Genomic DNA, 26,558 nt, shown 5'->3' with positions numbered 1-26,558 from the left:
TTTGATGTAACAATTTTGGAAGATTTCACCGAAGGAAATTCATGAAAATCACAAATAAAGCCATAAAAACAGTAAAAAACACATTTGTTGTGGCATTTATAATTTAAGACTAAATCCCAAAATTTTAACAGAGATGATAGCAAAACACTATTTAATCATTGCTTATTACATGTAATAAGTTTGAGAGGACTAGGTGTGAAAGCGAATGCAAAAACAGCATCGAAAAGATAACACTTACGCGCGCAACGCCATAAATGATTACCCTATGGAGCCACCTTAAGGACCGTGCCTACTTTTGTTAGTGCGCACACGTTCTGCGCATCACGCAAGGCATGGTTCAGGGCGCTTATATGGTTTAAGTACCACGCGCGCGCTGAAGTTGAAATTGACGCAATCAACTACGCTACCAAGTACACGACTACAATGGAAGCAAAATTTTTCTACTGTGACCAAATCAAGTTTAATGAACCTATACTAAAACCAGGAATACCAGAATACCAGGATATCGCTAACCATTAACTGTTAACGTCTTCCAGCTGAAAAACTATCTGTTATCTGTCTAAAATTATACTGAAATCCAACTGTCAACATGCGCCTGCAGATGGCGTAGTGCGCGCGCAAAACAAGTGCTAGATGCGCAAATGTTTTACTTACTGGGGAGGTGACAGGAAAAAATGTAACGGGCACCGTAAAAGTTTGCAAAAAAAATCAATAACTTTAAAAAACGCGTGGTTACCCCTACATTTTATGTTATGAAATGGAAGTGGCAAGGCTCTTCAACACGTCATTAGTTTTTGGTTGTGAGCAAAATATATTTAGACTGTATTTTAGCTGAACCAGAGGAAGGCTGTCAGAGACACTAAAAGCGCTGTTCCAACGATTTTGTTATTAAAAACATACCAAAATGGTTTTTATGTTACCATTTACCATGCAGTTTTAAGATCGTTATAAATGTGCTTGCTTTTCTGTATGTAAAGACGAATTCTATGGAAATCTGTGAAGAAATATCCTTTCCTTCTTTTTTCAAAAAAATGCTGATGTCAGCATTTTTAATGAGATTCAAGGCTAATTATCCCGCCAAAATGCGTGGCTACCCCAACTTTTCTTTGTGGATTCCAATAGCCCTTGGAGAGATCTACTTTCTCCGCGTGGTCCTAACCTGGCGCAAAAACCTTTGTATTTAGTAGGCACCGTCCTTAAAAGAGAGCCTCTGTCTATTCACGTGCTGATGGGCTGTACTGTGCGGGGCCGTTTACAGCTCCTACAAATGGTGTGATTTTGATACAGAACATTGCATGTCTGAGTTATTTAATGCAGTTGAACCTCCCTTAGTGACCACCCTCTGAAAAGAAGCGATCTCGAGTCTCATATACGACTATGTTTTAAAGTTCCCAAAATTGTCTTGCTCAGCCCAGTTACTAACTTTTTATAAGTAGTAAAGTGGTGATGCAAAATTCATAGGTGGTGTCCTATGGGGGATTCAGTTGTATCTTCAATTTATTTACTGTAAACCTTATGGGTACATTTTCCTTACCTCTCCTCCACTGAGTCGAATGTTATTTCAATCTTGAAGAACGCACATTTAATTTTTCGTGTTGTCGAAATTTTTTACTCTTGCATCAAGTTCTTGGAAAAAGAAAAAAAACGTTACTAGATGTAATTTGACTAAATTACTACTTGATCAAGCAACTGGGGAAGATATGAGGAAAGATTGCATTTTGTAGATATTATTTGTGCAAGCCTTTTTGGCAGAAAAAATAACTTTAAAGAAATTAACGTTTCTTTTCAGTTGATTTCGGGTGTTTTATAAACGCTGATAAACGGCCTTTTCAACAATTATTTTGATCTATTGAAATATATAAAGAATTACACGGTGCGTGCAAATAGCAAGCAGAAATTTGCATGACCTACGTTTTGTTTTTTGGTTTGACTACAGTTTTGCTGTAATCTGGAATGTTTTTTTCATGTCAAGTAGTTCGAAAATTTGGGAATTGAAATTTCACTCCAGAAATCTGAGCGTTAAAGTGAAAGGTTGGTTATCACACAGTTGCTGGAATTGTTTCATTTTGAACGTTTGATTTATCGTGCGCACAAATTTATTTCGGACCGTTTTCTCTTTGATTTATGAGCGAACATAAGCAGGACAAAGATTCAAAAATATTCATTTCGTATCCGGCTTTAAATTTTCTCGAATTTACCGGCGATTCTTTGGAAACCGGCTTTTAAAAGGAAGCCCAGTGGAGAGGTATTGGAAAACGTTCTCAAACCAGTTCCAAGAGGGATGAACATTTTATTTCTCCTTTCCGTGTCAATATATTTCCAAGTGGACGAATGATAAGAGTACTTGCAATATTGTCTTGATGTACAACCAAATTCTCATAACATCAGAAAAACGTCGGGAATTATCAAGGAGAAATAATGTGTCCAGCTTGGGACATATATAGGTGTTTACAGTAAATGTTGAGGTCTCGGTAAAACTTAGCGGTGCGCTTGTAGACTGGTTTTAGTAAATGGTTTGTTTTTGTTCCAATGTACTCCACAGATAGGTCTAAAATTTAATTTCGAATTTTAAACAACTCGGTACGCGGCTTTTCTAAGGGTCGTCACTCAACCAGACCCGACACCATGTTACGCTTTTTCCTTTGCGTGACGACTTCAAAAAGGGTTGTATGTGAAGAAAATCTGAAAGAGTCAGCAAGAAATGCTAAAAAGACGTATCTGTGGCGTACTTTGACATGAGAAACGAACTGTGTACTGAAACTAAGTGCCAATCGTACTGCAAAGTTTTCTCAAGACCTCTCTAGAACTTGGCTTATTCCAGAGAGTTTATCTGGCTCACTCAAACGGTTGGATTGCAAAATAAAACAACATGGAGGGACGATAACAATATCTTATTGAAATAAAAATTGTTTCTGTTGTCCATTACTTTTATTAAAAAATAACAGAAATGATAATAAAAAAAAATAATCTAGCCAATCTTGTCCCTGCTCTTTGGGTTGCTTCCACTCTGCCTCCGTTAGTTGGTGTTGTTTCGTTAGTCCTCATTTAATATTCCAACTTTAAAATCCTGGTCTGTTTTATCTGATTCCTTCATCCAAGCCGGGCACAGTTGAACACTTGAAAGAGTTGACCGTTTGCTCCCAAGTGGAGTGGACAGAGTAAAGCAAAGTGAGAGTTTGCTCCCCATGCCTCCGGGGTCTCAGTCTTAATTTGTCACAATGCCACGCTCGAGTAATTTTGGAATTAATATGCCAAATTTGAAAATTGATTCAAGATGCTAATTCGCCAGTCAATGCATCGAAAAAATGATTTGCTCGAATGCCAAAATATTAAATAAGCTCGCCCTCCCAGAATATTTTGGATGAAAACCTATTTCAAATTGGAAATTTCCGCATCCTGGACAAGAAAAACCGAAGCGCTAAAGTATGGCGCTCAATTTCAGTGCATCACCGTTGAAATCAAGGAAAGAATTGAACACAGAATCCACCAGTCTGACCTCCCGACCAAACCAGCTCCCGACCGTCATTCCACAAACTTCACCAAAGAGCACAAGTCACTAAAAGTCTCTCACCTGTGAAGCTACTGATGTCGGGTTTCTCTCTTTAAATTTGGATGAAAGAAAACGACCGCAATTTATGATAAAGGGGAAAAAGTTGTAATGCTGTATGTTTAATAAATAAATATAGTGCGAGGGTTTTATTTAACTTATTTTATTCAGTTTGTTTGTTTGTTGTCCAATTGCAGATCATGTGATGTGACCCTAGAGAGTTGTTTTTGTCAAATGCAGATCATTCCCGTGCGAATGAATAAATAAATTTCAGAAAGACAAAAGAGCAATTCTCCAGAGAACATCCGTGATCTGAAACCGGCAATTAACATACAAAGCTGAACGGGTCTTGTTACAAAATAAATAAAACAAGTTTAAGAGTATGCCGAATAGACCTTTTTCGACTGGGCGTTTTGTGGCCCCATTTCAGACCATGTGATGATACTCTTGAGAATTCTTCCTTTCACATTTTCAAATAGTCGTGTGTATATGAATAAATAATTTTTAGACGGATAAAAGAAGAACTGTCTAGAGAATATCACGTGGTCTGTAATGGGAAAACAAACCGTCCAAGCGAAAAGGGTCTATTGCTGCTGAGAGCATTTGGCAGTCAGTAAAAGTCTAAAGTTATGCGCGCAATATATTTTTAAAGGCTGAAAAATAGAAATTTTTTGATTAATTTTGCTGTGGATGTATTTTTAATTAGCTGAAATTTCGATTTAATAGGGTAAAAAAATCCAGCTGACTATTATTTTATTGTAGTGCGAAAGGAAGCTAACAATACGTTATTTTAGTTTATAATACTTATAATATTTATATTTACAAAATTCCCATTTTAAGAAAATGTAGCGTCCTACGCAGCCGTGACTTGCGTTGTCACGCACCTTCTCTGCTGAAAAATGCGTGACTATCCAAAAAACTGCCAAAAAGTGGTCTGAATTTAAGTGATTTTAGTGAATTTTATTCAAGAGGAAAGAAACCCATGGAAAAAATGTAATCTGGCTAAAAAGGAAATTCATGATTGCGAATTTTAATTGTTACTGAAAGAGTAAATTTAAGTATTAAGGAACGCTATATAAGTTTAATTTAGGCTTAAATAAGTTATAATTTTCGTCTAAAATTCAAAGGCAACAATGTTGAAGAAAGTAAATCAAAGTGCTTAAAATAATAATCAATGCCAGATGTTTCAGAATCACCCTTCAACAATAGCTTGATTAACCGTTACATGAGATGGTGCCGTTGTATTTGACAGTCAACTAGGCTACCAATGAAGGGTTGTTCCTCAAACAACTATTATCAATATATCCGTTTCTTAAAACTAGTTGATTGCCAAAAAAAAAAAGAACAATTTATTCAATATTCTAGAAGCTTTAGGGAGACTGGACTCCAGCTTCGAGAACTAAGGTTTCTGGGACTGTCTTGGTAACCAACGTGAGCTATGATTCGTTGATGATCACCAAGACAACCATTGACCAATCACAGCTCATGTCTGGTTACTAACACAATTCCAGAAACCTTAGTACCCAAAGCTGTATCCCTAAAAGATATAGAGTGGCGAACAAATGAATATTATTCTTGAAGAATTAAAAATGAGTAAGTTATATATTACGTTAAGTGAAAGTCAAAGTGAATATACAGCTTCAAAATAATTTTTAAGTTCCGTGAAATGTTTTAATAAACAAGAAAATTTCAAAATGAAGAGAAAACTTAATGAGAAAATGTGTTTTTTTTTCTGTCAAAAAGATTTGATTTGTTTATAACTGGGCCTATAGGATTTATGATTTCAGCATTTAATTTTTTAAAGTTTTAATTTTAACTAAGAAAAGAAAGAAAACCTAACCCAGTAGCAACCCACTCAGAGAGACTCCTAGTGACCATTAGCTCAATTTGATGTCATTTGTGAAAATCCAATCAGGTCAGACCGATAAAATTCAGCACCCTCCTCTGTCCATGCTTTCTCAAGAGATGTACCTTCCTTGAGCCCCACTATTCAGCACTCCTGTTTTACATCCTTGGTTGCGGAACATTTCCTGATACACTGACTGCGAAAAAGCATCTTGCTGGTCCAAAAATGCCCAATTGATGGTGTGGTATTGTGACAAATTAAGTGAGACCCTAAAGACATGAAAAGCAAACTCTCACCTTCCTTCACACTGTCCTACCCACTTGAGAGCAAATGGCCAACACTTCCAAGCGTCCAACTATCCCCAGCTTGAATTACAGGATCAGATAAAATTTCCCAGGATTTCTCAGTTGGAATATATCAGAGGACATCAGAAACACACACCTTCTCAGAGGCAGAGCTTCCACAACCCAGCAGGAACGTTGATTGGCTAGATTTGTGTCTTGGTGTGTGTGCCACCTTCTGTCCTGGAATTAAATGATAACCTAACAACTAATAAGTAGATATATGCCAGCTCACTGGCAAATTATAAATAAAGTACTAAAAGAAAAAGTGGCTGTTTCTTGGTGATAAAAGTCAAAAAAAACAAAACAAAACAAGGTTTAAAACTTGATCTAGCCTGTCGGCAGGCTGTGCTCAGGGTACTGAGCTAAAAAATCCTACAAGCTTTTTTTTTAGGGAAAAAAACCAAAACAGTCATTAAAAAACCAAACAGTATTGAAGACGATTAAAGGAAGTCTTGGAGAGCCTAAGAAATATAAGGACTTCCAACACCAAGAAAGAACCAAGAAATTCACACAAAGCAAATAAACAAATTGATGTTCATCAACAGTCTGCATTAGGTAGATCTTAAGCACCGAGAAGAGTCCAGATTTTGTATTAGATTAAAACAAGAACAACAACAACAACAACAAAAAAAACAGACTAGTGATAAAACAAAAACGCAGACTGTTGATCTACCTTCCTTTAACCTGAATATTGCATTATTACCATTATAGGCCAGGAAAATTAAAATAAAACTTGAGATTTTGACCATGAAATGAAACCAAGACTTTGGAAACCAAGAATAGCCTAATTCCATCAAAGGTTGTAAGTAGCTAAAATGAAATTTTGGTAATTTTCAAATAGCTCTTCTCTATCTTGTTTTCTTTTTTCTCTTTTTCAAATCATTACCACTCTAAAACTTTTTCACAAGGAAGTAGTACATTTTTTGTGGTTAAGGCTAAACGACGTGTATTGATGAAAATTCTGATAAGTCTTCAAAGCAATAAATGCAGTCAGGAAATTGAGTGGCAACGATAAGAGTAATAGCACCTTGCTAATAGCTGCAACTAAGTTCTGTGGTGTTAAAAATAAGCACTTTAAACTTCTATAGAGTTGTGCTAATGAGTTTGCAGATCCATTTTTACTTAATGTAAACAAAGGAAGCATTAATAGTTTTTTTTTTTAAAAAGGACGATAACTCGCTAAAATGAGATGCTGCACTTTGAAGTAGCCTGATAGTAAACGGATGTCATTTTTCACCTCAAACTGTTGTCATGACAACTGAACATGGAATGCAAAATGACTTCAGCTTACCTAGGCCATTTTTTAGAAGTGAAATAACTTTAATCCAAACTGTGCATAAATTGAGAATGAAAAAAAAGTACCTCACTGCCTATCTTGTGAACACGCAATTTATAATGAAATATAACTGCTTCCCTTATTCTTAGCCTGTATCAAACCATCATCCCAGAGTAAAAATAGCGAGGAGTAACAAATTGGGTGTCCTGTGCACATACATGCCAACTGTCTTGAGGCTGTCCTATCTCAGAATTGCCAATTTTGGATTTTCTAATTATTAACGAAATTCTGAAAATTAATCAACGACCTTGTCCTGGGGCAGCAATACTGCATGCATAAGAAACACTCTGCTCTAGCCTGCAAGCAGGCTCATGGTTGAGCGCAAGCAAAATCGAGCAGCAAAGCCGTGAGACAAGAAAGGGCACCTCTGGGCGCCTCTTCACCAGACTCCTTCCTGTCAGATCTCTTTGCTCTTCACCGCTCGCGCGTGTGACTCAAAGGTGAGCCTGCTCGCAGGCTAGCTCTGCTCAAGACTCTTGTCGTGGGACCTTCAATCCTAATTATATTGAACAAACAAGTGCAAGAGTAAGATTTGACAATGGAATCAAATCATCCAAATAATTGAAAACAAAAAAGATATTGTAATTTCTTGATTAAATGGTTCATTGATTGGGGTCAGAATTTTTGCTACTGCATGCAGCTCTCCCACTAATATACATTTAACAGAAAAAATGGCGTGGAAAGAGATGTATTATTTGCTGGCCAGGTCTGTATGGGAAAAACTGTGCCAGAGGCTGTGATGAGAACAACCTGAGGCCCAAGGGCTTGGGCTGACTCAAGACATCTTGTACAGTTTTTCCCTATACTGAATGACCTAGGCTGACAAATAAAGAATTTATATTTTTTTCTTACTTCATTTGGTCTTTAAGGAGCCTTGGAGTCCTTGGAAAACTGTTTTGCAAAAACGTTACACACGTGTGTTCTGTTCAAAGTGGCTATAACAACTGAAATTTAACTGCCAAAGAAAGAAGTCAAAATCTAGGGCAATTATCCATACTTTTGTTTGAACAAAAGTACAATGTAAAGCATTTTTGCAATAGAGTATTTGCCTTCAGTTGGCTCTCTATAATTCCATGCCAATTTTCACCCCCATCTAAGCAATCTGACTGATTTATAAGCAGCAAAATCTTGGCAGAATGTAAGCCGTTTGGCTTACTTTTTAAAAGGTAAACTCTTTGGACTTGATAATATTTAATACTTTGATCTTCAAAGAAATTTGGGAATTTGGAAGGGAAAACAAACTATGTAAAATGACTAATATTGTTTCAGCACAATAATTTGGAAGTGTAAAATTGCAAGCTTAGAAGATTCAGCATGAAACAGATTTGCGAACAACAGGGTGAACAGTACACTTAACTCTAATATTCGTAAAATTTTGTTGCGTTTCTCTACCAGCCTTTTTCGCAAGCTTAAAACAATGAAAGCTAACAGTAAACTGGCAAAACATTGCCATCTGCATGGACCTTAGTGAGAACAACATAAGACAAACAACAAAATATACACTTCATGATGCAGACTGTAGTGAGAATGACATACAGTAACAAAGAAATCCAACCAATGAACCAATTAATCACATACAGCTAATTCCATATTCAGTTCCAAACCAGCTATACAGACAATTTTTTTCTCCGAAAAGGCACTTGTTTGAACACTGGTGGCACACACACCAAACAACAGTATTAACATAATGAGGTGGTGGGTTGCATTGGTATGTGATTTGCACAGTTTCGGTGGTGTCTTAAGGTTTGGCTGTCGTGATCCTTATTGACATAGTAGTAGACTTGAATGTCAATGGCGGTCTTTTTGTTAGTTTGTTGACTGTTAAGTTTATGTTGAAGTACAGGTGTCAGGTCAGGTATTTGTAAGTATGTTTGCCATTACCAAATGTGTCCATTTTGGTCATTGTTAGGTGCTTTCCTTTTGTCTTTTGTCAAGTTTCTGTGAAGCATAGAGCCAGTCTCCAGAGTTAGGTAAAAAGTTGTTGGTCAGTTGAGGGTGATAAGTCTGGTCCTTGAAGCTGACTGGTCAGTTTCCAGTGTGGTTATTGACAGTCAGAGTACAAAGTAAGTTAACTGTGATTGGCCAGTTATTGTTGGTTGCAGTGATTTTTAGTCCAATGTGTGATTGTTCTGTTTGAAGTTAACATTTTATTTTGTTGGCTTGTTGAGGTCACGAATAAGTCATTTGTAAGATGCAAGTAGTTCTTGCTGCACGGTGTTGTCCGTTTCAATCATCTACATAAATGCACAAGTATTGTTAGTCAGACAAGTTTGTGTTTGTTCTGTTGAAGTTATCGTCTGCTGGTTGGTTTAGTTGAGGTCATAAACAAGCCATTTGATGAGTGAAAGAAATGCAGTTGTTGGTATCAGTTCAGAAGTGTTTGTTCTAAAATGTTAGTGACTGTATACTTTACAGTTTGTATTTTTTTTACATTCTCTCCAAACCAATGTAAACCACATTGAAGAATCTAGCAAAAGTGTATCAAGCTATTGAAATAAGTAACTAAACTGAACAGGGGTTGTGGAACAACAGCTGGGTGAAAAACCTCCCCGTACGTCCACTTGCCCCTAGGAGGAAAACCCCGGGCCAGCTGTACCCCATGTTCAATGACCTCCCGGGCTGGGCCAATAATTAAAAAGTTAAATGGCTACAAAACTATTTATAAATCAAATTTGGTATATCTAAGTCTAAGTAAAACAATATTCTCCTGTTAGTTACTTTTTTAAGTAATTGGTGAGCTTACTAATCAGTGCGTATGTGTAGCATGAATATTTTGCAAGAGTTTATTTTGTACTTTGAGATTTTTAGCTTAGTTTGCAATGTAAAGCCTCAGTAATTTTTTAGGGGAAAATGTACAATCTATAACTAAAAATATCTTAAATTAAACATCCAAAGTAACATGAACATTTATAAAGTCAACATTTCCAGGCTGAGATTATATGTATGTAGATCACATTTTCATATTTGCATATAATTTGGAGGAAAGATTATTTGGCTTTAGCTAAAATCAATCAGTTTGGGTATTCTGAAAACATTTCTAATCACCAGAAAATCAGAAAGAAACAAAATGTTAGCCTTGCAAACAGTTCATGCCACATGTTGTACCCCTAATTACAAATAACATAATTATTATTACTATTATTTCTTAAAGCTGTAAATCTCTGACTTTCAATAACTGCCTCACAATAAATTTACCAGAAACCATCTTGTCATTTGGTCCTGCTTCAATCTTTGGGCACAATCCTTAATGTCTGGCCTGTTGTCCTTTTCCTGCTCTTGCCAAATCCACACTCTCTGGTGATGTTCCTTGTCTAGTCCAACATCCTTTAATGAAACAACAATATGATTGATAAAAGTGAAGACCAGCTCCTAAAAGATATTGTCAGCCATCTGTCGGCCAGCTGTCAGCTGACTGTTCCATTAAAACAATTTTACTTGGATCTTTGCCAAGGCAGGTGTCCACTATTTTTCGAGATATCACCATGTTATGTTTTGGCCTCTCAAGTGGTCTAAAATAGCCAAAATTTCTAGCAACTTTAAATGGGCCTAAATAGTGCTTCCAGAAACTGGTATATTTTGGCAATAATATTTGTATAAGTTGAATGGGATGTATCAGATATATCTATTTTTCTTTTCGACGTTTTCATTTTTTGCTCTCAAATTGCTTTTTGTGAGAAAATTGAGTTAAGTTGTGGACCCTCTGTCAGTAAATTACATCATCATCATCATCATCATTTATAAGAATCAGATGTTCTATTGCATTCATCTGATATATTACAGGAAGAAATTAAAATTGAGTGGGAAATTCTTCATCCCCCCCCCCCCCCCCTCCATAGTGCTGCTATATTGGGAACCATAATAATTATGTTCACTGATACTGTCAATAGAACATAGCTTTGGCTTACTTGAGATAGGTTTGGCAACTCTGTTTAAGTAACAGGAACGTAATGTAGCACACTTTGATTCAAATTAATATCATTTTCAACAGGAGCGTATTAAAAGCAACGTTTCTTCAAATTTAAATTAAAAATTTGACCAGCGCAATGAGATACTGCTATAGTACACCAGACTAATGCGGCAGTGTGTCATTAATTACAAACAGTTTATGGTATTTCATATAGTGTGACCATCTGGGTGAGGGTAGTTCTCAAAAGAACTGTTGTTGGTGACTCACGCTTTGACAACCTGAGCGGAAGTCATCTTCAGTGTCAAGTGAATAGTGTTTGTCAGTCGATGATGTTATAAGTCTAGTCTGTTGAAAGTGATTGGTCAGTTTAGCCATGTTAGTATTGACTGAAAGACTTGTGTAAAGTTTGCCATCAGCCATTGGTCGGTTTTGATCCATCTATTGTTAGTCAAATTGGTCCGTTTAAGGTTAGAATTAGTCTGTTAGAAGTCTGTTTGTCGGTTTTGTTTTTGTCGTCGATAAATTGTTTGTAAGGCCCCAGTAGTTCTTGACATTGGCTGAGAGGCATATGTTCTAAGTTAGTGTACCAGCTTTCCAGAGTCAGTCATTGAAAATAGTTTGTACAGTAGGTTAAGCACTGAGCAGAGTCCCATTCAATGCTGTGGTTTGTCAGTTGATGATAAACAGCAATGTGATTGTTGGCATCACCATTTCTTATGGCTTGTTTGCGTTCAGTCAGTGTCCTGTTAAGGTTTCTGCCAGTCTCACCAATGTAGGAAGCTTGGCAGTTGAAGCATTTGATCTTGTAAACTGCTCCTCATCTGTTGTTGGGTTCATCCCTGTCTTTAATGTTAGACAGTAAGTGCCGTAACGTAGTTGTAGGTTTGTGGGCTACATGAATGTTGTAGGGCAGTAGGATTCATGAGATGGTCTCAGAAGTGCCCTTAATGTTAGGTATAGTCACTGTGGTAACAGGTGTCTGGTTCCTGTTTATTGCATAAGTTTCAGTAGGTCGGTAAATTTTTCTCCTAATAAAGTCAGCATTGTAGTTGTTCTTGTGAAAAACATGTTCAAGGTATCTCTTTTGTCACATAAGCTGTCCAGTGTGTCACAAACTAGTTGCGCTTGTCTTGTCAGAGTCTGCAGCCGTGGCTTTGTGTGAAGTTGGCTTGTAGAATGATTTGTTAAGTAATCTGTTGGTATCAATTAGTTTTCTGTACAGTGTCATACGCAGTTTGTTGTTGTTGCGGCTTACCAAACAGTCTAGAAAATGAAGTTTTCCATTTTCTTCCATTTCTTTAGTAAACTGAATTTCGGTGTTCTGTTGGTTAAGGTGGTCATGAAAAGCGTCAATTTCGTCTTTATAGGCATCATTTGTCGGCAAGTTGCAAGGGCATGTTCCCCCACATGTCGCATCACAATTTCTACAACAACAACAGAAACATGCGACCCCATGGCTGTTCCATGCAACTGTTTGAAGTGTTTACCGTTATACTGAAAGTAAGTCGATGTAAGGCAAAGGTTCAGTAAGTCCATGATGGCTTCTGCCGGTAACGACTTATTCACAACAAAAACAAAACTGACAAACAGACTTCTAACAAACCGACTTAATTTGACTAACAATAGACGCACCTAAAACTGACCGATTTGACTAACAATAGACTGATCAAAAGAGACCAATGAATGATGATAAACTTTACAAAAGTTTTAGAAATTTTTTGCAAAAAAAGTCATGGCCCTCCCACTTCCCAGAATGGATTAATGCATGACCCTTCACAAATACCTACACAAAAACATCTGACCCTCCCCCCACCTCCTCCAAGACAAAAATAACTGCGCCATTTACAATGCTTGTAAACGGTACTTGGAAGACTGTTGGAGTTTCATTTTTGTTCCTAAACTGGACCAGAACCACGCTGCTCTTCCTAAATTTATTGCGTGACGAGCCAGTGCTATGAGAGGTTTGAACTCAGCGAACTTGGGATCAGCTGAAAGTTTCGTGGCTTTCAGTGGCAGCATTAAATTACTCACGTCATGTCCATTTCTGTTACATTAAGGCATGTTTAACATGACAACTTGTTTTAAACTACAAATGAAACTTCCTGTGCCTTCGTATAAAACCTACAGATCCCAGATGAAACAACTGTGTTGACTCTTTTTGTTGACTTTTGAGAAAATGCAATATTACAGGCTGGCCAGCCAATCAGAATCGTTAGTTCCCACGGGTAGTAAAATTCCAGGTTGAATGAAGCAGAAAGGTTTTCCACTGCTTTATCCATTTTTTTTTATTTAACAGCTTTAACAGTTGATATATCTTAATTTTTGTGACATTATTATAGGTAATAGAGCAATTGATCTTAACTTCAGTGGAAGATAAGATCTTTCAATTTTTACGTGCATTTTCTTGTCTGCACGAAACAACACGTTAGAAGTTTTTTCAACATTTCAAAACACTTGGAAATGATCTTACAAAATTGGTTGCAACAAACAGATGATCTTTTTGTTTACCAAGCCAGTTTTTAGCATGAAGGGTCCTTGGAAATCCCTTGCGATGTCAACCAATCACCTTGGTCTTTGAATAAATAAATTTGAGGTGAGCAATTAAATGTTCGAAACGAAACGAACGACACAAGGAAAATGAACGATAAAAACGATAGAAACGGAAGGTTTGACACAATCTAACACCGGGAAACCAAACGAATGTTAGACACATTGTTAACGCTGCAAACGCTGTGAACGCTGCAAACTCTGCACTGTTTGGGATTAAAAATGTAATGTCGCCTATGAGAATTTCAGTGAGTCGTGTAAATATTTCTCCTTGTTACTCGCTAACCCAGCAAAAGAGAGGAGATTCAAACAGCAACACCACAAGCTGATATAACCGAGAATCTATGACTATGATTGTTTTCGTTCACATTCAGTCCATAACAAAAAAATATTTGAGTAAAAGTCGGACATTTGTCAATGATTAGCGACTGTACACCAACACCGTGTGCATGGCCATAAACTAAGTAAGTAAGTAAGTGAACTTACTTATTAAACATCGTGCCCACCAACTTTGACATATGCTTGATCTGTCTCTAGTATTTGTTGACAGGTACTTCTTCATTTAACACAGGTTTTCCATAAAATTTTACATGAAGAATTCATTGTTGGTTTCTTGGAACATCTGTAACTTAGTAACCAGGCATTATATCGGAAGATGAAAAACTAGTTTCCAGGCTCTTCACCTAAAGTAGGTTGGAAAGCCTGGAGGTTAAAAATTCACCACAAATGCAATGGGTTTTTTTTATTTCCCCATTTCAGGAGAAAAACTACTTCAAAATAATCAATGTCTTAGGAATTTTTACTTCTGGGGATGGTAAGCAGCTGCTTTATCGCTAACATGAAACATTTTTTCTGTTTTATGCGGAAAAAACTCTGATTATGTGGGGAATGAGGATGTTTGTGAATTATGTGGATCTGCACCACAGCATCCTGTCAGATGCCCTGAAATGAGTGAACGGCATTTATACTTATGACTAATTCCAGGCCTCTGTGAGATGTGCCTTAAGGACGTCATGGTAGTTGCAGCCATCAAAGCAAATATCCAGTCCAAGATGACAAATACAACTACCATGATTCTCTGCAGGCATATCTTATAGAGGGAATTGACCATTGGCACTGTGCATAGTATAACTTTGACATAATATTATATTTACAAGGTCAGTGTTGAGGTGCTCCAAAACAATGTGAGCCATGAGGAGATTCTCCCAGACTCAGAATGCTTCAACCAAAATTTGATCAGGAATGTCCTGCAGACAGGGTACCCAGTAAGTGTATTTACCTAGTTGGTCACAGTCTGAATGTTTTGGCTTTTCCTCTGTTTATCCTCATTTACACACCATCTGTCAAGAACTTGTTCACTGTCTGTTCAGTCTTGCCCACTGCCTATTCAGGCTTGTCCACTGTCTGGCTAAGTATTGAGACATTCAGGAAAGATTCATATTAGTGGTGAAATTCTCAGCAACTCAGACCAATGATTACTATCAGAAAAAGGAATCAACAACAACAATTCACCAATATTTGCTGAGCTCGGGGCATTAATAAATGTTTTAGTATAACTATGCAGGTGATTACCAGAGACAAAGAAAGAAGCAACTGAAAAAAAAAAGTGTTTGTTTGATGCATCAATGAACGGCAAAGTGCAGTCTGGCATGGATCACATGGTCCCTACATTTTACTGTACATGCTTAAAGCAGACAGGAATGAAAACACTTTGTTCTGATTGCTGTCATTATTTTGTCAAGGAAAAAAAAACAGACTAAACATGTCCAGCAGTAACCCAATGTATGAACAGATTAGTTGAGAAAGGCAACACCCCTGTTTAGATTTACTTTCATTTGAATGTAAATGAACAATTGTGGAAACTTCCAAAAGAAAGAACTGCCCCAGGATTTAGGTCATTGGACAGCAGTAATTTTTCTTGTGTCTGCCCAATGGTATTCAATCAATTGGAGGGTGCAGTGTAGGTTATGTGATAACTTCTGGGACTTTCTGCTCTGTTGATGAAGGCAAGAGTTCTTTGATTGGTTGAGTCTTGGTTGCTCACAGTAGCTTTCAATACTTAAATATTATTGCTCTTGAGCTCTGTGATGGCCTTGACTATAGATCATTTTCACTGTCACCCCATGAAAAAATAAATCGAAAACCATTCAGTGGATAAAGTCAAGAAATTGTGATCTTATAGGAAATAGATAGAGAAGACACTTCTCCAGGTTTTAGGTTTGTGCGTTTTCCCAGACTGCAGATATTTGTCAAAATCTTTCGCAGAAATTTACAGAGCCTAGTATGGAAATACCATGTTGGTACACCTCAGTGGTGCCCCAATATGGTAGCTGGAAAATGGTGTAAACATCTGGAACTTACTTTGGCTATCTAGGTCACTGATTATCTGTACTGAACAAAGAAACATTTAGATAAGCACTTTTCCTAATGATCTAACTTCTAAAAGAGTTAAAAATCATATATATACATTTTTCGACAAACGTGATTGTAGCTTTGTATCACGCTCCACCATAACTCTGAAATTCAAAATACGCTGGTTTTCAAATGAAGCAAACTATTGAGCTGTAACATTGTAAACAGATATAAATTTACCACATCTTATGCTTGATGGGGGTAAAAACTTTGGTGGCTCTTTAGTTTTCAATTTTAGAAAATGATGACTTCACATGAAAATGATCTATACGAGATTTGTTAACTGTTCTTGCTCACAGTGTTTCAGCCAGAAAATTTTATTTGAGAGCCAATTGGCCCCTTTCCTAAAAAATTGGCCCCTGAAGACCTTTTTTTAGGGGCCAATTTTTTAGGAAAGGGGCCAATAAATTGTAAGCTACAGAACAAAAAAATGCATCAGGGTACCAAGGAAACTACAGCAGTTTATTAGGAGCTATGATAAAATTTAATAATAAATGCTTTTTGAAGTGTTTCTACTCAATAAAATTTTCTTTTGAATCAGAATATGGCATTTCTTGTTTTGCTCATGCCTGGCTCTTCAGGTTCAATTCTATTTTCACATCAAGAACCGGAGGGTGAGGGAAGGTACTTCCTTATATGAACTATATAGGTACATGTATGTGCGGCCCCAAAGGGCAGGGTTTTTCAGCTGTTTTGGTCACATATAGGGTATCGATTTTGGCCATTTTGGTTGTAAATAGGGTACGGTTTTTGCACTCTGGTCTTGAATTGAGTATGTTTCTTAGAAGAAGCTACTCTTTCATCATTATCAATAACACTGTGAACAAAAGCCCTTCATAGCTTATGTTCAGGCCAACTGCATCAGTGACAAAGGTCATAAATAGGCTATCGAATTTTTGGTCAGGTAATAAACAGGCTTGCAAAAAACAAACAAACACAGATTTGGGTCATAAATAGGGTAAGAGTTTTGGGAAGTGGGCCTCGCACCCCCACCCAACATTTCTGGAAGTACCCCCCCCCCCCCCCCCCTTGGGATCAAGAAGACTTGGAAAAGTTACACTGATGACTATGCCCTACAGATATGAAGGATCCGTTCATTACAAGAGAACAATCCATAGGCATACATGATGTAGTCAATGATCGTGGGTTTGCAATGCATCATGGGGTGGTCTGCCAGTTGGAAGTTTTCCGATGTGAGAGAATCAATACAGCAAAGCAAAAGGATGGACTGACTTCTTTTCTTATGTTGAGTGTTTTAGAAGCAAAGATCTTTCAATATGATTTCTGGAAGGACATAATGTCTGAGAAGATAACTGTTATTGATCGTCAACACAGAGAAATGTAGTCACTATTGTGGCAATTAAATCAGAATTTTTGGTCACCAAAGATGAAATGTTAGTTGCACTGGCGACCATATTGGTCGCAATTTTGAGCCCTGGGGTGGCTTTTAAAATGCTATGCCTGCATTAAGCCTGCAGCCTTGTAAAAGGAAAGGGCGTTTTTCGTTTTTCTGGGGGCCATCTCTGATTGCAATACAGGATTCCCGCAATGGTGCAGTCTGGCAGAAACACTTGGCTCACAATGAATGGCTGGTCTGCTGGCTTTTTCTGTCATCTTTCCCAACATATTCTCCAGCTGAGTTTATGTTCTTCATATCAGAGATCTATTGCTTGTTTCGCAGTTGAACTTGGAAGAGCTGTGGTCTTCAGGCCTCTGGAATAATGCCTTTGAATTTGGATTTAGATGCCTCAAGTGGATCTATAAGGACTTCAACTGGACAGTCATCTTCTTGTAATAGCCAGAGAAAAGATTTTATTATCTAACTGATCTTCTGACCCCTTAAGTCCTCCTGAGTGGTTCCAGACTGTACTAACTCTTGTTTAAATCTGAAAGAATTCTTCTGCATCTGGGGTTTTATTGGCACAGAGCATCGACTTCTTCACTTAATTTGTTCGTTTTTGTTTCCTTCCATGTTTTCAAGTGCAGTCATAAATAATTGCATATTAAATACTATTCTGTGTACCGGTAATAGAGTTTTGTTTGTTCTGATAATCTACTTAAGTCAAAGTTGGCAAAACTTTCACTGGAATTTAAAATGGTTTGCTATGACAAATAGGAAAATTTTCCTATCTCATGCAATATACATGTAGATCTTGGAAAAGTTTTACTCTGAAATTAGCCACATCTTTGGTACTTTTGGATGGGGCTTTCTCTTTGATCTTATCCATTTCATTATCAGAAATGTCAACAAATCCTGAAGCATGAAGCACCTGCAATATGATCACCTCTTGCTAGGTCATTCAAGCAAGATATGATGCAATCCTTGACCAATGACAACAACAGAATCTCTATAACCACTTGAGTGACCATACCAAAACAAGATAATTTCTACTTTCTGATGGTCAAACCCAACCACAATTTTTGCAAAGCCAGAAATTATGACTGCGCACATGATCCATCTTTCTAACACAAATGTGACCCCAAGAATCCTGAAAAAGATCTCTGTTACCCGCTCTAACTATTTACTTTTCAGAACATAATTAATCACTCTTTGCATTACAGTAAGTGTCTGTTTCATCTTTTTCTAAGTTTTTAAAGTTCTTATCTTTGTTTCTCCACAAAAATATCCCTGAGCCCATTCCCCCTTCACTACCAGCAAATGTCCACAGAACGAGGCCAAACACGAAGCAAGCTAGCATAATTATGGTTAACAGTGTATTTATCTTGTCAGAAGGGGTGACCAGTTTTCTTTCTTTCTATTGTAAATGTTGCTGTATAGACAGTAAGTCCATTGTAAATCCACCTCCATTCTTTTACATCTGTCTAGCTTTTCATTGGCCTGACAAAACAAATTGTCCACATACATTAACATCGGAGGTCAAGCAATTAACGACATGCATACATGATTTCACAATAAATGTTTCCTCTAATTCCTGAAATTAACAGGTCTTGTTTCTGACAGGTCAAAATAGTGAAACAAATTAAACTACCAATGGCCTATAGGTAAAGGTAAAGTCTGCATGCGAGCCAAGTGGCCCATCAGGCCGGAGCTTTTCCCGGTTTCTGTAGCATGAAGCGACTAGGAGTATTTCTACTCCCCCCTGGATGGGATGCTAGTCCATCGCAGGGTTACCCCCAGCATTAAGTTCTCCGGTACCCGTTTATACACCTGGGTGGAGAGAGGCACTGTGAGAGTAAAGTGTCTTGCCCAAGAACACAACACAATGTCCCTGGCCAGGGCTTGAACCCAGACCGCTCGATACGGAGATGAGCACACTAACCATGAGGCCACCGCGCCTCCAACCAATGGCCTATAGACCCCAAAAAAACATTTATTCATTCTGCACCTTGCAAGACCGTTTAAAAAGAGGCTTATTGCACAGAATGGCTTAAAATTTAACCAAAGCTAGCCTTGGCAGGGCTCAGCAGTTCAATGACGAGGCATGCTCTCAGTGGAATTCTTGCTTGCTACCATTTTCTCAGCCACTATTACAATGGATAAATTTTGTGATTGGCACTGAGCCTTATTTGGCACTTAAAAGAAAACAGTTTTGATCAAGCATTGCTATTCACTAATGTATTGACCTCACTATTGCCCAGTCAATATGGCAAGGTCTCAGTTTGAGATTTTCCTGTAGAGACCTCACCCCTGGTTAATATGTAAATTTATTGTATGGCTAAACTGTCTGCGATGAAAAGGATGAATTCTGATTAATTTGCTAAGCAGTTTGAATTTTGCAATACGGAGCTCTAAGGTAGACTGCCCACGAATTAATTTTGGCAAATTTCTTTTTCCATTCATAGCACAAAATATAAAGTTATTGTTGTGAAGAAACTTTTTTACTTCCATGCCTGGAGGACAATTAACTGTTTACAAAAGCGATGTGAGAAGACTAAATAAATGCTAATATTTGGCACGCATCTATTAATTAACCAAGAGTGAGGTTACGAGTGTCATAACTACACGTAATTCCACACACATGGAATGTGTAAAAAAAAAAACATTTTATGTTTGATTCAAGTGTATTTAAGTACAGGTGTAATATTTTATTCACTGCAACTTTACATTGGCTGATTTCTTAGAGGATTTTGTCAAGGTTTTCGACAAAGGATTTTTCTTAGTGATGCTGGGAGGTGAGACAGAGGAAGCAAGCACTGGTTCGAGTGGTAGTTTGAGTAGTTTGAAAAGAACTTTGGTGGCTTTAGATGTTGGTTGTTTGGAACTGTTTAATAATCCAAAAGGAGAGCTACACAGTTTAAGCCAGCAGTGGAAAAGGTGGGAAAGAGCATTTAATCTGTACATGATGGGGAAAGAAGTTTCTGATGATGCACAGAAAAGAGTTCCTTTTACGTGTCACAGGAATGGATGTTCGTGAAATATATTTTAGCTAATTTTGAGGCAACAGTTAAAATTCTTGATGATTATTTTGTTCTGAATGCAATCTTTCCTTTTGAGAAAATTTGCTTCGACAAATTGTACAGGAAAGTGGAGAAACTGTTGATCAGTTCCATGGAAGGATTTGTCAACGGGCAATCAATTATGAGTTTGGTGAAAATGAGAACAATTAAGTCCATGATCAAGTCAATGATAAGTGTTATTCAAGAAAGTTTGATCGAAAGTTCCTGGAAACAGAGGGAGCTCTAACTTTGGATGATTTGATAAGGATTGTGAGATTGCAAGAAGTGGTTGATCACCAATTCAAACAGTATGGTGCTGACCAAGTTAATAATCAATTGAATGACCAAGTGAATAGTTGGTGATAAGTCGAATGGAAATATGCATTCTGGAAAGGAAAGAAATACTTTAGTTGTGATCAAGAAGGACATTTCAGTGGAGACAAAAAGTGTCAGGCCTGTGACTGAGCTTATGCGGTGTTATTGGCCATTTAAAGTTAAATTAACTGCCCCCAGATTTGTCAGCGTAACGGTGCTGACTCTGGATCCAGAGGGGATAAAGGAAGCAGAGTTGCGGCTCATGGAAGAAGTGCTGGGAGTGGCAGGGGTGGCAATAGAGGAAGAAGTGATCATGGAAGGTCACAAGAAACAAACCTTGAGGCTGATGAAAATCACAGTGGAGAACTTGCCACACCTGTTCACCATAGGACTTCCTGAGTTCACACTTTCTGTGGAGCAGTTAGCTGGCCATGAGTCACAAAGTAGCCGTTTGATAACCTTGATTGTCGAAGGTGCAGATGTATCTGATGTCCTTCTTGATTCTGGAGCTACTTGTAATGTGATGGGCCAACAGACCTGGGACATGTTAAAACTGAAAGGAATTCAATGTGAGTCATGAACATCGTACGTCAGCCAGAGAGCTTTTTGCTTAGGGTAGTACAGAATCTTTCCTGACTCTTGGATCTTTATCTGCAGATGTAACGCTGACTGGTCACAACAGTGGTTGTAGAGCTGACTTTGTGGTGGTCAAGGGTGACTGCCGAATGCTACTGGGTCAGGAAACTGCATAAATTCTCAATCTTTTGCACACTGGGCCTTTCCAAGCGAAGGGCATCACCTTTTAGTGGGGTGAAGAACAGCAAACAGCTTTTCGGATAAATTTTCAGAGTTAAGAAGAGAGACCATAGAGGTGCCAACAGAAGATGTTTGCGATCAAGATCAGTCAAATAAATTGAAGGTCAAAGCCTATGCTTTGATGTTTGAACGTTGTGCTTGAAAGATGTTTGCGATCAAGATCAGTCAAATAAATTGAAGGTCAAAGCCTATGCTGATGCACGGATAGGCAAAACTGTGTTACTGAAAGCGGAAAAGTCTAACAAGTTTTTAACCAACTTTAGTCTGAATCCTTTAAGTGGTTCAGAAGACTGGAAAAGAGCTAACAGTGAGAGAAAAGTTTTTAACCAACTTTAGTCTAAATCGTTTAAGTGGTTCAGAAGACTGGAAAAGAGGTAACTGAGAGAAAAGGCTGGAGATGAATTCACATGGAATACTGTGTTGGTAAAGAAGCACAATAAGCAAGATGGTGTGTCCAAACCAGATGGAAAAGAAAACAGCTTGTCAGATGAAGTTGGACAGAGGTATAAATTGTCCCACCAACCTCTTCAGAGCTCATCAGAAAAGGGAGGAGAAACTGAAAGTCAAGTCCTTTGTTACGTCAGGAAACTGTGCGATGGTCATTGCAAATTGTAAGGAAATTTGTGCGCTTCGGGGACTTTGTTTTATTGTTAACAAGTTAAGAGAGTCTTAAAAGATTCAGAGACTAAAGTTGTTTTGGACCACTTGAGTCGTTAATCCTTTGAAGACCTTGTTTTGTTGTGAGAGACATTTTGAAACTCGACTTTCATGATGTGTCAAGCATTTGCATAAACTTCAAGTTCTCTTTCATTTATTTTTGTCTGAACGAAAACGAGGCACTGTAGCATCTGACTAATTCCACACGCGTGGTCCATGCATAAAAAACCAACATGTGATGGTCAGTTCAGGTATATTAAAGTTATAGAACTGCACTTTGATGATTTCCATAGGGGTTGTAGTGTGGCAAAAGCAGTTCTTGCAAGGGCCAGTCTTTCTTTGATGTCTGCCTCCTTGCACCTTGCTTATGAAACACTGCGCCGAGGTAGGTGAATGCTTCAATGTCTTCTAACTCATTGCCACCAACAGTGATTGGGTTGTTTTTTTTTTGCAGTTCAGGGGCATGGTCTTGGTTTTTCTGAGGTTGATGCTTTACTTATGTTGTGAGGGCTGGATGTCTTCTCCTGGATACATGTCACTGTGTCTGCTTGCTAGAGTGTGATATCATCCACATAGTCCAGGTCTTCTAGGACAGTGGTGAGATTCCAATGCATCCTTTTCTTTTGTCAAGCATTTTTCTCATGATCCAGTCAATTAGGATAACAAAAATGAAGCCAGACATGACACAACCCTGCTTCACACCGCTTCTCATCTCGAACCAGTCTGATGTTCTTCTACCCTCCAAGATGCAGCTTAAGCTCTGATCAGACAGGTGACTGATGATGTCGATATACATACTCAGGGAGCCATATTGTTTTTTTCTCTAAGTCATCAGCTGGGCAAGTATGCCGGATTACTTAATGTCCTGGCAAAATTTTACTTGCCCATCCAGTAGGGAAGAATGGCAACAGAACAGCAGGTAAATGGAAAGTTTACTTTTTTATTATTTTCACATGACCAGTCTCCCAGTATATCATGACCACAGTGGTGGCTGTCGGCAAACACAGACAATCCAGGTACAAATGAACCCAACTTTTGTGAAAGCCATGAAGGTTGAAAGGAATGTTTTTGCAATTCCTGCTCACATTTGGCTTGTTTTCCGAAGTGTTCACATTATTACTTAACACCATATCCTGAACAAACAGCTGACAAGATCACACCACATATTTTTGTGAATGCAGATGCAGTAAAGAGTATCAGGGGTTGACAAAATGAAAATTGAACCTGCAATGGTTCCATTCATGGAGAAAACAATATCATCCAAGATGGCAGACCAAACTGATGATTTTGTCACAAAAGAAAACTGCAAATCTCCCTCTGTGTTCTAAAAGTTCCAAATGGATGACTAGTGGTCAGAATGCAGGGAACTCATAAGAAAATTTCAATTTCCTGGTACAGTGAAACTTAACTCGTCCAGCGGACGAGTTTTGTATTGTTTTGGTCCTCCCTACGAATTTTTAGTCATCACAGACAACTGGACTACTGCCAATATAGATGATGATCCCTGCATACTAGGGATGCCCTACTGTTGCATGATGACCCATAACTTCTCTCTGATAACACTATCAAATGCTTAAAATTACGGGAGAATGCCCTAGAATTGTCCAAATTATTGAAGCGTGCATTATATCGGCTACAAGCACAAGCCATATAATAAAATACTTTACTGAACTAACTTGTTCAGTCCATAGTAGAGAATATTAGTCTTGTTCTTTTTTTTGCAAGTTTATGCCTGTAGTTTGGTCCATAAACCTACAAAAAGGACTCCACCAATATTTTGCCAAATTATGCAGACCTCGTGCTGGTTGAATAAAAAAAGTTGGATCATTGGATAATGCAATTCAAGAGTTTTCATTGGCTTAGCCATGATGGGTTATGAGCCATTATACCATGCTCTACGAATATGGTAAGTATACTTGTGATTTCTTTTTTTATTTTAGTCTAGTTTGCTATATTTTGGGGGCGTTTTAAATAATAAGCCCTTAATGACTGGCCCCAAGGGAAACAGTGAGTTTTGTTTCCCTGAGACCCTCAATGTTCTTGAAGGGGAAGCCGAGGGGAACATTAAGGTCAACGGGAAACAAAACTGTTTCCCACGGGAGTAGTCACTAAGTGTTTTGTTATACCTCCCAACTCAAAAATAGAAATAAACTGCAAAATAAGAAATTGTTTGCTTGACACCGGTTGGCTCAAAATTTGCCTTGGTTTCAAGGAGCACGACCTGATCATGTGCGAGTCAAAAGTTCAAGTTGTTGTTTCCCTAGGGAGTTAGAGAGTTTTGTTTGCCCTAGGGAGTTAGTGAGTTTTGACCCACAACACGTGACACGTTCTCCTCCAATCAGAAAACATATTTGAGCTGGGAGGTATAACAAAAACAATAATCCACTTGCACTTGATGGATATGAGATATTTACAGCCAACTCAGCGCTACCTGCCATGTTTGCTATCTACCATCTCATATCCAATGCGCAGTTGTGGAATAATTGTTAAATATAAGGCTTGCTTATAATAAGCTTATTCATAAAGGATTTAAATACAATACTTTTAAAGAGTAGACCAATTTTGATATATTAAAATTCAGCCTAAAACAATAGACCTCAGTACAAGGCTCTGGGGAATGCCTGCAGAGTTTGGGGGGTTTATTCCCCAGAGCCTTGTGCTGAGGTCTACTGCGTAAGGCTGAATAATTGGTCAATTTCAAAGCTTCACCGAAAAAATAAAAATTTATGTAAATTAGGCGTTTACATCAAGATTTTTAACACCTTTTAGCACCTTTTAGCATCTTTTATCACTTTTTGTATTGTCTAAGAAGATTTTCACGGGGCTAGAATTTCGTCTTGCTCAATATCAACTCAAACATTTTTCGGTCAAAACAACGGCATAGAACGGTGATGGAAGAATTTGAATCCAGCGCAGCAAACATTATGCTTACAAAAGCGCAACAAAAATTCAGTCACTTAAATGCTTAGGCATTAGTCCGTGAGAAAGATCCAGTAGGGAAAGAAATTTCGTAAACAGTAGCTTAAGTTCTTAATCTTACCTTCGGTATGTTCTTGTACGAGCTAAGCTGTTGTCAGCATGTGAAATTTCACGTGGTCTCCATTTCAGAATTTTATAGATGCTGCAGCCATTTTCCTTGCGTCCAAATACAACCACACGAAGCTAAATAGGTTTCAAAGTGCAAGTGGTACCAGAAATAGTGTCTTCAACGTGGCTTTGACATCAGAATATTTAAGTATATAATTCCCACAAAATGCGAAGGTCCACCGCCATGTTTAGATTCTCTTTCATTTCCAGTTCCCTCGCGTCACGGAGTGGAAGACGCGTTTTACGCGGGAACTTAGCAGATGAGCCAGAGCGCTTACATGTAGCGGCCTTTTTCCGCCCTGGATGAACAGATCAAGTTGTTCTCTCCACCGCGTGTTCTGACGTTTTATTCTTCTTTCCACATAAAAGCAATTTTCAACGTTTTTTTCAGTGACTAAACTAAGGTTTACATAAAAAAATATATACAACGGTTTATTTTACCCATAACGTTCGGACTAATTTTGTTTGACACCTTAACTTAGGCCACTAGGCGGAGAAGGTACCGAGAGATGGCACTGTTTCGCTGTTGGAACTGCAAGATTCAAGATTTGCGCGTGGTTCTACAATGAGCTATTTATATTTATAGCCGGGCTTCTGGTTTACGTCCGCCCCAGTTTGTCATTTCGAAATTTTCATAGGACCATATAAATGGGTCACAACATCACGCACACAGCCAGGAAAACGTTTAAATTACAGCCTGGAAATTCTGCATGCGGAGAAGTTCTAAATACACTATAACAAGGGATACATGAAGTACTTAGATAAACCCATCGGTCACGTCACGTTGTCACAACACAAATAAAATGCTTTCAGCAAAGGTAGCGTCAAGGGGGCAGAGCGCGGATGTGTCCCTTTTCATTTTACAGTATCTTTCCAGCCAATAGATGAATCTTTATTAACATGTTGTAACAGTCTATCTTGGAAGCATTGTAGCATCATCCCATATCATGCTGGCTTCTGGAAGGGACAGGGGGCAGGGTACTCCACAGGGGCAGGGGGCAGGATACTCGAGCGGAGGGGGCTTGCTAATTAAAGCATGTCGCACATTCAGTCTGACTTAATAGTCCCTCTACCAACAAGCAGCCTCTCTATTGGCGCAAGGATGCAAAGAAACACAAGAAAGCAAAAAAAGAAAAGCTAAGGCCTCAGAACGATTTGTATGTACGCAGATGATACAACAATCTTTGGCATTGGTGATTCAGTGTGTGAGGTTAAAATATAGCAATGGTGTTAAAAATAGGACTTCTACTTTGTTGGAGCATTGTTTGGCTAAAATTTGTCAAACAACTTTTATGTTCGGAACTTAAACAAACAGCGGACTTGCGATAAAGCAACCTGTATTGTGT

The 26,558-nt window shown here is 38.1% G+C and overlaps 1 protein-coding gene and 1 long non-coding RNA gene across 2 annotated transcripts; one reads left to right on the top strand and one right to left on the bottom strand.

The window, feature by feature from the left end:
* Positions 1-2,926: 2,926 nt before the first annotated feature.
* Positions 2,927-26,500, bottom strand: LOC145478854 (uncharacterized). Its single transcript, XR_014048334.1, has 3 exons — positions 25,166-26,500; positions 14,807-14,935; positions 2,927-10,397 (listed from the first exon to the last, which is right to left on the bottom strand). It is a non-coding gene; the product is annotated as an uncharacterized LOC145478854 (long non-coding RNA).
* On the top strand, positions 18,786-21,673 carry LOC145478844 (uncharacterized). The gene is made up of 2 exons (XM_081457025.1): positions 18,786-21,571; positions 21,649-21,673. The coding sequence occupies exon 1, from the start codon at positions 20,717-20,719 to the stop codon at positions 21,230-21,232; it is 516 nt and encodes a 171-aa protein (XP_081313151.1). The 5' UTR covers positions 18,786-20,716; the 3' UTR covers positions 21,233-21,571; positions 21,649-21,673.
* Positions 26,501-26,558: the final 58 nt, after the last annotated feature.

Source organism: Orbicella franksi, chromosome 2, assembly GCF_964199315.1.
Source record: "Orbicella franksi chromosome 2, jaOrbFran1.1, whole genome shotgun sequence".
Taxonomy (NCBI): Eukaryota; Metazoa; Cnidaria; class Anthozoa; order Scleractinia; family Merulinidae; genus Orbicella; species Orbicella franksi.
Note: the sequence above shows the minus strand (reverse complement) of the source record. Positions and strands in the feature narration are given on the sequence as shown.

What these genes read in the sequence shown, in the direction of transcription:
- LOC145478844 (XM_081457025.1), top strand. Translation starts at nt 20,717, where the DNA reads ATGCATTCTGGAAAGGAAAGAAATACTTTAGTTGTGATCAAGAAGGAC.